Source organism: Austrofundulus limnaeus, unplaced genomic scaffold (assembly GCF_001266775.1).
Source record: "Austrofundulus limnaeus strain Quisiro unplaced genomic scaffold, Austrofundulus_limnaeus-1.0 Scaffold104, whole genome shotgun sequence".
NCBI classification, from domain to species: domain Eukaryota; kingdom Metazoa; phylum Chordata; class Actinopteri; order Cyprinodontiformes; family Rivulidae; genus Austrofundulus; species Austrofundulus limnaeus.
This window is the reverse complement of record NW_013952506.1, coordinates 1,382,431-1,394,777: the sequence shown is the minus strand read 5'-3', so window position 1 is coordinate 1,394,777 and position 12,347 is coordinate 1,382,431. Positions and strand designations below refer to the sequence as shown.

At 38.4% G+C, this 12,347-nt stretch overlaps 3 protein-coding genes across 3 annotated transcripts in view; 2 read left to right on the top strand and 1 right to left on the bottom strand.

Moving 5' to 3' along the window:
- The window catches only part of rpl4 (ribosomal protein L4), an 8,173-nt gene extending 222 nt beyond the window's left edge, over positions 1-7,951 (bottom strand). Inside the window, exons 1-9 of the mRNA XM_014013682.1 lie at positions 7,863-7,951; positions 7,089-7,260; positions 6,877-6,983; positions 6,509-6,647; positions 6,108-6,232; positions 5,067-5,196; positions 4,827-4,983; positions 4,540-4,623; positions 4,230-4,350 (exon numbers count right to left, since the gene is read on the bottom strand). Coding sequence (XP_013869136.1) covers positions 4,230-4,350; positions 4,540-4,623; positions 4,827-4,983; positions 5,067-5,196; positions 6,108-6,232; positions 6,509-6,647; positions 6,877-6,983; positions 7,089-7,260; positions 7,863-7,865 — 1,038 coding nt within the window. The 5' untranslated portion in view covers positions 7,866-7,951. The remainder of the gene's footprint in view (positions 1-4,229; positions 4,351-4,539; positions 4,624-4,826; positions 4,984-5,066; positions 5,197-6,107; positions 6,233-6,508; positions 6,648-6,876; positions 6,984-7,088; positions 7,261-7,862) is intronic.
- LOC106521209 (protein zwilch homolog) lies at positions 1,085-4,122 on the top strand. Its single transcript, XM_014013680.1, has 15 exons — positions 1,085-1,257; positions 1,359-1,398; positions 1,482-1,574; positions 1,848-1,972; positions 2,058-2,248; positions 2,347-2,426; positions 2,504-2,659; positions 2,789-2,860; positions 2,938-3,031; positions 3,114-3,166; positions 3,259-3,352; positions 3,426-3,505; positions 3,607-3,763; positions 3,861-3,889; positions 3,960-4,122. The coding sequence occupies exons 1-15, from the start codon at positions 1,208-1,210 to the stop codon at positions 4,098-4,100; spliced, it is 1,455 nt and encodes a 484-aa protein (XP_013869134.1). The 5' UTR covers positions 1,085-1,207; the 3' UTR covers positions 4,101-4,122.
- A 391-nt stretch (positions 7,952-8,342) lies between the features above and the next one.
- zwilch (zwilch kinetochore protein) overlaps positions 8,343-12,347 on the top strand; it is a 5,502-nt gene continuing 1,497 nt past the window's right edge. Inside the window, exons 1-16 of the mRNA XM_014013678.1 lie at positions 8,343-8,514; positions 8,616-8,655; positions 8,739-8,831; positions 9,105-9,229; positions 9,315-9,505; positions 9,604-9,683; positions 9,761-9,916; positions 10,046-10,117; positions 10,195-10,288; positions 10,371-10,423; positions 10,516-10,609; positions 10,683-10,762; positions 10,864-11,020; positions 11,118-11,146; positions 11,217-11,353; positions 11,459-11,554. Coding sequence (XP_013869132.1) covers positions 8,465-8,514; positions 8,616-8,655; positions 8,739-8,831; positions 9,105-9,229; positions 9,315-9,505; positions 9,604-9,683; positions 9,761-9,916; positions 10,046-10,117; positions 10,195-10,288; positions 10,371-10,423; positions 10,516-10,609; positions 10,683-10,762; positions 10,864-11,020; positions 11,118-11,146; positions 11,217-11,353; positions 11,459-11,554 — 1,547 coding nt within the window. The 5' untranslated portion in view covers positions 8,343-8,464. The remainder of the gene's footprint in view (positions 8,515-8,615; positions 8,656-8,738; positions 8,832-9,104; positions 9,230-9,314; positions 9,506-9,603; positions 9,684-9,760; positions 9,917-10,045; positions 10,118-10,194; positions 10,289-10,370; positions 10,424-10,515; positions 10,610-10,682; positions 10,763-10,863; positions 11,021-11,117; positions 11,147-11,216; positions 11,354-11,458; positions 11,555-12,347) is intronic.

Below are 12,347 nucleotides of genomic sequence, written 5' to 3'. Positions count from 1 at the left end.
GGCCTGAGGATGAAACAAGCTATAAATTATATATGTCACGTGCATGGTGCCAAAAACAAAAGCATTGTTACGACACATTATGCAGCCACTGGCTTAAATGTATCCAACAAACACAACTCACGATTAGTCATTGCACAGTTTTAAAAATAATTGCAAACTTTAAAAGGTTACTGCCTTCTCAAATGCAACAGGACAAGGTACATGAATAGCTGCTAACTGCTAACATGGCTGGCTACGCTTTTTTCCCCCCCTTGATCACTCGTTTGAGTATACAATGACCACGAGATGAAACAAACAGCAAGCTAAAGCAGAGATTTTGGTCAAGTGCAATAATATATTAACTATCATAAATCGACTTCATGTCGGGTTAGTGAGCTACGAAGCACCCAGTACACGTGTAACTGGGCTGAATCACGGACTGCTCGCCTAAAATGGCTCCTCGTGTTAGCGTCACATGCTAGGAGTGTTTAGGTTATCTGCTCTTCATTGCTTGAAAATAACGTCTTGAAAAAGTAAAACTTCCAGACTTCCACTGAAATGCAGGCTATACAGTGAAATAACAAACAACACGTAATATTCAGAGTCATATGCCTGCGATTTCTTACCATTTTCGGTAATTATTTTTCGGCTCGCCGGGAAGCACGCTCCACTCACTATGGCGGCCACAGTAAAAAGGAAGTTGGTAAGTCACCCGTTGTCCTATATGCCTCCGCCTGGGCGAAAACCACTTCCGTTAACAATACTTTGATATTTTTTGTACTTAATCTCACAGTAATGATTAAAAAACACAAAATATATGATATGTAGCTATAAGTACAAAATACGTTGAAATAATTATTCACAAAACCATTAAAAGTGGCTCATATGTTGGGACTATGTTTTTCTCAGTCTTGGCGCAACATCATTCTACGTAAATGGAAAACCTGAACTACTTTCAGTTTTTAACTTCTCTAAAATAATTAATTTTTTGTATCAAAATGTATTGCTCGTTGGAGTAAAATATTTAAAACATTTTTAAATGTATCAACTAGTTTTTTTAAATAAAAAAATTTCACACTTTTTATGCAATGACCTGTGAACTCATGTCGTCACTGTTTGAGTGAGCGCGCGAGCGTCAAACAGTAGTAGCATGAAGTTTGCCTAGTTGTGTACCATTTTGTTAACATATTTTGGTTTCTAATACTAACTGACTGACTCCAGTTTTGAAATGGGCTCAAGGGTGATATCGAGGGCAAAGATGTTTTTCAGTGTTCTTCGGTGAGTAGCGTCAATAACCTGTTAGCTATAAGTTATTAACGGGAAGCTTTTCCACCTAATTCATTTCTCACGTAAAGTTGTTGTTTTCTTGTGTTGGTAAGCTCTTTTCAGGAGGGAAGCAGTGATTCATGTTCATATGAGGTAATTCATTCACCCAAAAATAGATCACAACTCTTAAACAAACCTCATTGTGTTTGTGTTACTTTATGTTTGTCTACTTTTAGGACGACATCCAGATATTAAAGATAAATGGGAATAAAATTGCTGCAGTAAATTTGTACTGTGGCAGCCAGACAGTGTTTGTCTGCGAAAAGGCTGTAAGTAATTTTTTAGTCTTGTCACATATTAAATCGATCAGCTGCTGATACCAACAGAGCTGAGCTCTTTAATGCAGATGAGCGTTTGCTTAACTTTGTTGTTCTAAGAGCTACACATAATTTGTGAAAGGGCTTTATTATAACTTAACACTGTTAAATTAACAATCGTCACTGGCAAATTACATAGACCTAAATCTGAGAGGAATTATTGCACTGATTTTATTTTCAGTTCGGTGATTTTTACTTCACTTTTTGCTAAATTTATATCACTAGGTTCCAAAATTAAGTGAACCAGATGACGAACAAGTAATTGAGAGATCAGAATCTGATGCTGATGATGGTTGTGATGTTCTACAAAATGAACAGGGACCGCAGCCGCTTACAGTCACAAAAGCAAGGTGAACATTGGTTAAGTTTTTTTTTCTTTGCATTTATTTTAAATGAGGTTGCATATGTAATTAACCACTTTTTTTTTTCTTATAGACAGCTGCTGTCTTTGTACACATTATTTCAAAACTCTGGCGTGTCAGCCGTGGACAGCAGTTTTGTTTTACACCCTCTCTGGGTTCGATGTGACATGTCTGATCCTGCTGGAACAACTTGGTTTGGTGCTGAACCAGTCTGCGTGGGAAATAAAGTGACTGGTGTCAAATTGTACTCTGTAACCTGCAAAGGTATATTTGAAACATCATTGCTATGCCAACTATTCTGAGAAATCCTTAAACACAAAATAATTGTTGTGTGGTTTTGGCACTTGTCTTTATGCTGCCAGGTTCCACTGTGGACAAACCATCTCTGCTTACCTTGGAGGAACTGAAACAAGAGCATAAGAAACGACATCATCCATCCTCAGTAAGGCAGACTGTGTTCTCTTTGGCTGATCTACACTGATGGTTATTTATTCACTTTTACTTGTCATTGTGTTCTAGATGGGGCTTAAAGGAAATGCCAGGTTCAGCTTGTTTGGCTCCACTGTTTTTGAAAACACCATCATTGAGTCACAGAGCAGTGTGACCGTGGATTTCAAATGGAGTCACGTGGAGAGCGTACTTGAGGCTCCTCCTTTGTCTTCAACAGCAACAATGGTGAACAGCAACCATCCATACCCAAAACATCATATTTATTATGCTTTACTTTAGAAATGGTTACTTAGTCAAATAACAGAAATGACATAAAACACAATTCCTGTCTTGTGTGTCTTTGTTTGCCTGCAGAATATCAAAGTTGCCAGTGGAGATATGAGAAGTCCGATGTTTGAGATGTATAGGGAGCTGGAGTTTCTTCGGGTTTGTGTTTTATTGTAATTTAAGATAATGATAAATATTTCAATGAATAACTAAATGAATCAGTTTGATTATTTCAGAGTCTTGCAGATTGTTTGAAAACCGGTGAGACTGAATGGATGGAGCCCATAGAAAGCACTTCAGCTGTAAATGTGACCAAGGCCTACCTTGAAGGTGTCTGTATTCAGTAAGATCGATGCGCCTTTAGCATGCTGAGAAGCTAGCACGCTGTTAAAACGACTTTTTTCTTTTTCAGAACTTAAGACCACTGCAATAACGTCACAAGACCAGGCTGCAAAAACAGCAGAGGTATGATGATGTTTAAAATGAGCTTCATCTCAAATGTAAAAGAAAAATAAAATTGATGTATTTGTTGTTGTGCTTTGTTGAAAACCACAAAGCTGAAATCTGAGACGGACCCCCCCATTTTCAACTGTTTCTTGGAAAGAGGCAACCTGGATTTTGTGGAGCAGCTGTGGATTCGGTTAAGAAAAAGTATTATTTTAGTTATTACAGTATATGTGACTTTATCAAAGGCTATAGGTAATCATTTTTCTTTTTAAACGAGGCGTGACATCATATGAGGACATCAGAGACAGTTTGAAGTTGGTGATTGAAGCTCTAAGATATGACGATATCAAGCCTTGGGTAAGAAGCGTGCAGATGGAGACACCTGTTCACAACTGAGTGGTGTACAAGTCTTTGATTGTGACTGAGGATTCTTGTTGGTTTTGTTGGACCCACTGTAGATTCACAGAGACAGCAGCAGCTCCCTCAGTAAGCTTATTCTGCAGTCCTACCACCAGCAGATCGAACACGTCTCTCTTACAGGTGTCACCCCCATTATCATGCTCCTGGAGATGGGTCTGGACAAGATGAGAAAAGATTATATCAACTACCTGATTGGTAACTTTGTGATCATTCTTAATTTCTACGCACAGTTTTTATATAGATGTGAAACCACTTTTAATCTATTACTGTATCATATTTGTTTATTTCCCAGGTGAAGAACTGACAACTCTAAACCACTTGGTGAGATTACTGTTTAATGTCACTTCACATCTGAGTTTAAGCGAAGAACTGAGAGTCATTTTCTCCACAGTGTTACTTCCTGAGCACAGAGGTTGATCTGCAGGAGCAAGTGGTCCGACTCAGGAAACTGCACCATCTGCTGGAGATCATTGTGACCTGTGGAACCTTCCTGGCTCTGCCCTACGACCGCCTCTTTCTTCTCACACAGTAAACCCCTTGGTTTTTTAAAAACGTTTCAGAATGCATGCTTATCAAGCTTATGTAATACAAAAAATAATAATAATTACCAAGTTTTACCTCCATCTCGACTTAAACAAATAAATACAAAAAACAAACTTACAGTAGGGTCGTGCTGCAGGATAGCATGACGTCTTGCTGTCTTGGCGTAAGGGTTCAGTTTGAACATGATCTTCAGATTCTTCAGAGGATTCTTCTTCAGGACTCTGCGGTTGATCTTCTTGCTGCAAGGAAAAACAAAAACAAAAAACCCAGGCTTAATGTAAAGGACTGCTATAGAGTTTTGAAAGGGATTGTCTTTTTGCTTTGCTCAGGACTTCTATAATAATCAGGATTCAGAAACACGGACCTGAAGTGTAATATCATCATAGCCACAGCAATTTAACATACAGAATATACACAAAGGTACGTACTTGGGTGCACGTAGAGCTTTCTGGATCTCCTCACTCTTCAGAATCCTGGTCAGGTCTGTGTTTGTCATCTTGTGCATGGGAAGGCTGTTAAAAAGAACAACCATTTTTAATTTCTGACAGACAAAAAAAAGATATATCTACTTTTATTCTGCTTTAACTCAGAACTTCAATAAATATCATATAGTTCAAAAACACGGACCATGAAGTGGAAGCTCATCACTGTGAAGTACGTGTACAACGTACACTATGCTGTGCCTCGTCATTTACGTTATAAGCCAAATACTCACTTGTAGTCGATCTTCAAGGTGGCAGCTTTACGCCAGGTGCCGTACAGCTCATCCAGCTTGCGGAAAGCACTTTCAGTCCAAATGCAGAATCGGCCAACGTGACCACCAGGAGCAAGCCTCAGGAGGTTCAGTTTGTTCACGTTCTGCAGAGTGATGCCTGCATAATGCAGCACAATTATTCACTTGCAGACATTCAAAAGCATTTACCATGCTGTGAATTCTAAGTTTATGAGAGCTCACCTGGAATATTTCTGAAGGCCTTGGTTAAACCAGTGTCCTGGTTGTAGATGATGCATGGCCCTCTACGCTGGATCCGTCGACGATTCCTCATTTTACCCTTACCGGCACGCATGCGCTGAGAGGCGTAGACCTGAAAACAATTTATACAGGACACTCAGAAAAACACATTTCACAAGACAAACCAAAACCTAAATCACTAATATAAGTGTAACTGTTCTTCACTGCAGTTCCTTTAAAGAGGGAGAACTCTGCTTTGTTATTCCCCCATAACAGTGGTTTCCATTTATTTTTTTGCTTCCAGCCGACAAAACAGTTGCAGAAACTGTGACCCCAGATATTACTGATTTACGTCTGCAAACTTTGCCAATAACCCTGTTAAAGATAACAATCTAATAACCCCAACGCTACTTTTGTTCATTTATATTGATTGCAATTTATTTGCATTAAAACTCTTGTCTGAGAATCATCTGGGTACCCAAAGTTGATGTTTTGTCCCAACCCCAGCTTTGGGAACCACTTCCTTAGATATCCTAAAGACACCGTCCCATTATAACATTTTAGACAACTTACGCCAACTTGTGAAGAAAAGAAATTATTTGTACAGATTACAGTGTGACAGCATCATGTTTTGTATCATTTTTTGCTTTGTTTAGTTAAGACAAAACACTCTTTGGTTATTCAGCGTGTTTCCACTTCTTTGAGCGAGGTCATAACAATCCCTCCTAAAATATAAGTTTTCAGTGATATGTTCAATAAATCACAAAACGGGTGTAAAAAACACTGAGCATGTGGTTTAGCAAATGTCATGCGAATGAAAAATAAGCAACTCCATGTTAGTAGTTACAAAAAGCTGCAAGATAAAAAATAAATAAATAAAAATCTAATATAAAGTTTAAAATCATAAGCCAAATGTCATGTATATCAAGTCTGTAAACAAACCTGTCAGAATGTCCAACTGATCTATTATATTTCAGGACTACAAAACTTCACCAACAGACACGTGGGGAAAACCAACAATGTCTTTAAATATCCAAACTGTACCTTCTTGATATCGTTCCAGGCTTTAAGCTTCTTAAGCAGGAGCACCGCCTCTTTGGTCTTCTTGTAGCCCTCGACTTTGTCTTCAACCACCAATGGGACTTCAGGGATTTCCTCAATTCGATGACCTAACAAACAACTTAATTTAATCAAATTATATTTACAAAGGGATGGCTGACTTTATTGCCTGAACTTGCTCAGACTTTATAACACATCAGTACTCTATGACAGCTTAACGACAGCAGGCAACTGTCACTGTTCACAGATTCAGACGCAAATTACACCATCACAGCAAGTCAAATATAGATCAAAACAAAATAACTACTCAAAATATTATTTCAGAATATTCCATTTTAATTTTTAAACATGTAACTACTTTTAAAAGTAATGGTTTGAAAACCTACCCTTGGACATGACAAGTGCAGGAATGGCTGAAGCAGCCAGGGCAGAGCAGATAGCATAGCGCTTCTGGGGTGTGTTGATCCTGCGGTGCCAACGACGCCAGGTTTTAGTGGGGGCAAACATGCGTCCACCACGACACATCTATACCAAAGTCAAGGAAGCTTGACACTAACATGATCGATATATTATAACTAATTACCTGCTCAGACTCAAGAGTCACCAGCCATCTGTGCCAGTATGTGACAGCAGGCAACTGTCACTGATCACAGAGTCAGACGCAAATTACACCATCACAGCAAGTCAGTATACAATGTTTTGTCAAGGGCACGCAGGCTCACACAAGACAGTTAAGTATGATGAAAAAGGATACATTTCCAAAAGCACCCTGGCCAGAACGGTGAGTACCACCACCTCTAACACGGGGTATACGGGCTACAGCTCTTCCTGTACCCCAGGACTCTGCACTTGTCTGGTGGCCTGAAACACACAAACAAAATTAGACTTATACACAATATAGGCAAAAAAAAGTTATTTAACATGATTCATAAAGGGAACATGGATCAATATGACAAAGACACTCACCTGCCAATTCACTGACAGCGTAAGGCTGKCGGTTGTTTTTGCGCATGTTGGTGTGAACAAAATTCACAACATCAGGGCGAATGGGGGCCCTGAACACAGCAGGCATGACTACATTTTTGCCTGAGGATTCTCCTTTCTCGGAATACACCGAGATAAGAGGTCGGGCACAGGCCTGAGGATGAAACAAGCTWTAAATTATATATGTCACGTGCATGGTSCCAAAAACAAAAGCATWGTTWCKACACATWATGCAGCYACTGGCTTAAATGTATCCAACAAACACAACTCACGATTAGTCATTGCACAGTTTTAAAAATAATTGCAAACTTTAAAAGGTTACTGCCTTCTCAAATGCAACAGGACAAGGTACATGAATAGCTGCTAACTGCTAACATGGCTGGCTACGCTTTTTTCCCCCCCTTGATCACTCGTTTGAGTATACAATGACCACGAGATGAAACAAACAGCAAGCTAAAGCAGAGATTTTGGTCAAGTGCAATAATATATTAACTATCATAAATCGACTTCATGTCGGGTTAGTGAGCTACGAAGCACCCAGTACACGTGTAACTGGGCTGAATCACGGACTGCTCGCCTAAAATGGCTCCTCGTGTTAGCGTCACATGCTAGGAGTGTTTAGGTTATCTGCTCTTCATTGCTTGAAAATAACGTCTTGAAAAAGTAAAACTTCCAGACTTCCACTGAAATGCAGGCTATACAGTGAAATAACAAACAACACGTAATATTCAGAGTCATATGCCTGCGATTTCTTACCATTTTCGGTAATTATTTTTCGGCTCGCCGGGAAGCACGCTCCACTCACTATGGCGGCCACAGTAAAAAGGAAGTTGGTAAGTCACCCGTTGTCCTATATGCCTCCGCCTGGGCGAAAACCACTTCCGTTAACAATACTTTGATATTTTTTGTACTTAATCTCACAGTAATGATTAAAAAACACAAAATATATGATATGTAGCTATAAGTACAAAATACGTTGAAATAATTATTCACAAAACCATTAAAAGTGGCTCATATGTTGGGACTATGTTTTTCTCAGTCTTGGCGCAACATCATTCTACGTAAATGGAAAACCTGAACTACTTTCAGTTTTTAACTTCTCTAAAATAATTAATTTTTTGTATCAAAATGTATTGCTCGTTGGAGTAAAATATTTAAAACATTTTTAAATGTATCAACTAGTTTTTTTAAATAAAAAAATTTCACACTTTTTATGCAATGACCTGTGAACTCATGTCGTCACTGTTTGAGTGAGCGCGCGAGCGTCAAACAGTAGTAGCATGAAGTTTGCCTAGTTGTGTACCATTTTGTTAACATATTTTGGTTTCTAATACTAACTGACTGACTCCAGTTTTGAAATGGGCTCAAGGGTGATATCGAGGGCAAAGATGTTTTTCAGTGTTCTTCGGTGAGTAGCGTCAATAACCTGTTAGCTATAAGTTATTAACGGGAAGCTTTTCCACCTAATTCATTTCTCACGTAAAGTTGTTGTTTTCTTGTGTTGGTAAGCTCTTTTCAGGAGGGAAGCAGTGATTCATGTTCATATGAGGTAATTCATTCACCCAAAAATAGATCACAACTCTTAAACAAACCTCATTGTGTTTGTGTTACTTTATGTTTGTCTACTTTTAGGACGACATCCAGATATTAAAGATAAATGGGAATAAAATTGCTGCAGTAAATTTGTACTGTGGCAGCCAGACAGTGTTTGTCTGCGAAAAGGCTGTAAGTAATTTTTTAGTCTTGTCACATATTAAATCGATCAGCTGCTGATACCAACAGAGCTGAGCTCTTTAATGCAGATGAGCGTTTGCTTAACTTTGTTGTTCTAAGAGCTACACATAATTTGTGAAAGGGCTTTATTATAACTTAACACTGTTAAATTAACAATCGTCACTGGCAAATTACATAGACCTAAATCTGAGAGGAATTATTGCACTGATTTTATTTTCAGTTCGGTGATTTTTACTTCACTTTTTGCTAAATTTATATCACTAGGTTCCAAAATTAAGTGAACCAGATGACGAACAAGTAATTGAGAGATCAGAATCTGATGCTGATGATGGTTGTGATGTTCTACAAAATGAACAGGGACCGCAGCCGCTTACAGTCACAAAAGCAAGGTGAACATTGGTTAAGTTTTTTTTTCTTTGCATTTATTTTAAATGAGGTTGCATATGTAATTAACCACTTTTTTTTTTCTTATAGACAGCTGCTGTCTTTGTACACATTATTTCAAAACTCTGGCGTGTCAGCCGTGGACAGCAGTTTTGTTTTACACCCTCTCTGGGTTCGATGTGACATGTCTGATCCTGCTGGAACAACTTGGTTTGGTGCTGAACCAGTCTGCGTGGGAAATAAAGTGACTGGTGTCAAATTGTACTCTGTAACCTGCAAAGGTATATTTGAAACATCATTGCTATGCCAACTATTCTGAGAAATCCTTAAACACAAAATAATTGTTGTGTGGTTTTGGCACTTGTCTTTATGCTGCCAGGTTCCACTGTGGACAAACCATCTCTGCTTACCTTGGAGGAACTGAAACAAGAGCATAAGAAACGACATCATCCATCCTCAGTAAGGCAGACTGTGTTCTCTTTGGCTGATCTACACTGATGGTTATTTATTCACTTTTACTTGTCATTGTGTTCTAGATGGGGCTTAAAGGAAATGCCAGGTTCAGCTTGTTTGGCTCCACTGTTTTTGAAAACACCATCATTGAGTCACAGAGCAGTGTGACCGTGGATTTCAAATGGAGTCACGTGGAGAGCGTACTTGAGGCTCCTCCTTTGTCTTCAACAGCAACAATGGTGAACAGCAACCATCCATACCCAAAACATCATATTTATTATGCTTTACTTTAGAAATGGTTACTTAGTCAAATAACAGAAATGACATAAAACACAATTCCTGTCTTGTGTGTCTTTGTTTGCCTGCAGAATATCAAAGTTGCCAGTGGAGATATGAGAAGTCCGATGTTTGAGATGTATAGGGAGCTGGAGTTTCTTCGGGTTTGTGTTTTATTGTAATTTAAGATAATGATAAATATTTCAATGAATAACTAAATGAATCAGTTTGATTATTTCAGAGTCTTGCAGATTGTTTGAAAACCGGTGAGACTGAATGGATGGAGCCCATAGAAAGCACTTCAGCTGTAAATGTGACCAAGGCCTACCTTGAAGGTGTCTGTATTCAGTAAGATCGATGCGCCTTTAGCATGCTGAGAAGCTAGCACGCTGTTAAAACGACTTTTTTCTTTTTCAGAACTTAAGACCACTGCAATAACGTCACAAGACCAGGCTGCAAAAACAGCAGAGGTATGATGATGTTTAAAATGAGCTTCATCTCAAATGTAAAAGAAAAATAAAATTGATGTATTTGTTGTTGTGCTTTGTTGAAAACCACAAAGCTGAAATCTGAGACGGACCCCCCCATTTTCAACTGTTTCTTGGAAAGAGGCAACCTGGATTTTGTGGAGCAGCTGTGGATTCGGTTAAGAAAAAGTATTATTTTAGTTATTACAGTATATGTGACTTTATCAAAGGCTATAGGTAATCATTTTTCTTTTTAAACGAGGCGTGACATCATATGAGGACATCAGAGACAGTTTGAAGTTGGTGATTGAAGCTCTAAGATATGACGATATCAAGCCTTGGGTAAGAAGCGTGCAGATGGAGACACCTGTTCACAACTGAGTGGTGTACAAGTCTTTGATTGTGACTGAGGATTCTTGTTGGTTTTGTTGGACCCACTGTAGATTCACAGAGACAGCAGCAGCTCCCTCAGTAAGCTTATTCTGCAGTCCTACCACCAGCAGATCGAACACGTCTCTCTTACAGGTGTCACCCCCATTATCATGCTCCTGGAGATGGGTCTGGACAAGATGAGAAAAGATTATATCAACTACCTGATTGGTAACTTTGTGATCATTCTTAATTTCTACGCACAGTTTTTATATAGATGTGAAACCACTTTTAATCTATTACTGTATCATATTTGTTTATTTCCCAGGTGAAGAACTGACAACTCTAAACCACTTGGTGAGATTACTGTTTAATGTCACTTCACATCTGAGTTTAAGCGAAGAACTGAGAGTCATTTTCTCCACAGTGTTACTTCCTGAGCACAGAGGTTGATCTGCAGGAGCAAGTGGTCCGACTCAGGAAACTGCACCATCTGCTGGAGATCATTGTGACCTGTGGAACCTTCCTGGCTCTGCCCTACGACCGCCTCTTTCTTCTCACACAGTAAACCCCTTGGTTTTTTAAAAACGTTTCAGAATGCATGCTTATCAAGCTTATGTAATACAAAAAATAATAATAATAATCTTCTTGTGATTTTCTTTTAAATAGATCATGTTTGCAACACTACAAAACGTCCCCCTACGATGAGGAACATGAATTCAAACTTCAAATCAAACCAGCCCTGATTACCCATTTGTATCAGAAGTAAGGAATACTGTTCAGTATGTCTAAAGAAAAGTGAAACTATAATGTTTAAACTAGCATTTGTTTCAACAGATATTTCAAAGTGATCCAAAAGATGAGACAGGTTGAGAGTGAAATGTACTCTTTTGCTTTAGAAATAACCTACTATAAATAGCACAGGGTTACAAAAAAAATGTTTTTTTTTAAATAGTTTATCTTTTGACAATTGATTTAATACAAACATCCACTACTGAATCCAAAAATAACAATCAGGTCACGTTTTTATGCTAAGTTCATTTTTAAATCTGAGTTTTTTGTCTAAATGGATAATTATGGATAATTAGATTTTTTGACATTATCGGTTGATTTTTAGTAATATTTCTCATCCGAATTAGATTTTTAAGATATTGTTTTCTAACACAATCTATTGATGAAATGTTACAAACATCGGTTACTGTAAATGTACCAGTCCACCTTGATTAATTAATTAAGGTTGTGGACACGTAAAGTGCATGTTACCGTCGTCATTGTTTCCAATTTAGGGCTTGAACTTCTGTTTCAGACAACTCCTCTTGCCCTCTGGCCACTGACGCAGGTACTCGGTGCATGCTTTGCAAACCATGTGCGGCGTTCAAGCTTTGTTCTGATCTCCAGGTTTCATACCAAAAAAAGTATATGAAACTTGGGACTGGATTCCTGTTAGGCAGAAGGGTCTATTCACCGCAGATGTAACAGAATACATCAGGTTTATTTTTTTTTGTTTATTTTTTGTTTATTTTCTGGTTGAAGCCATTTCGTTTTTATGCAATATAGA

Excerpts from the sequence above, each read along its gene's own strand:
- LOC106521209 (XM_014013680.1), top strand. The coding sequence starts at position 1,208 with ATGGGCTCAAGGGTGATATCGAGGGCAAAGATGTTTTTCAGTGTTCTT. Across the intron at positions 3,353-3,425 it reads GTGGATTCGGTTAAGAAAAA|GCGTGACATCATATGAGGAC; the intron begins GTATTATTTTAG and ends TTTTTAAACGAG. Across the intron at positions 3,764-3,860 it reads TTATATCAACTACCTGATTG|GTGAAGAACTGACAACTCTA; the intron begins GTAACTTTGTGA and ends TTTATTTCCCAG.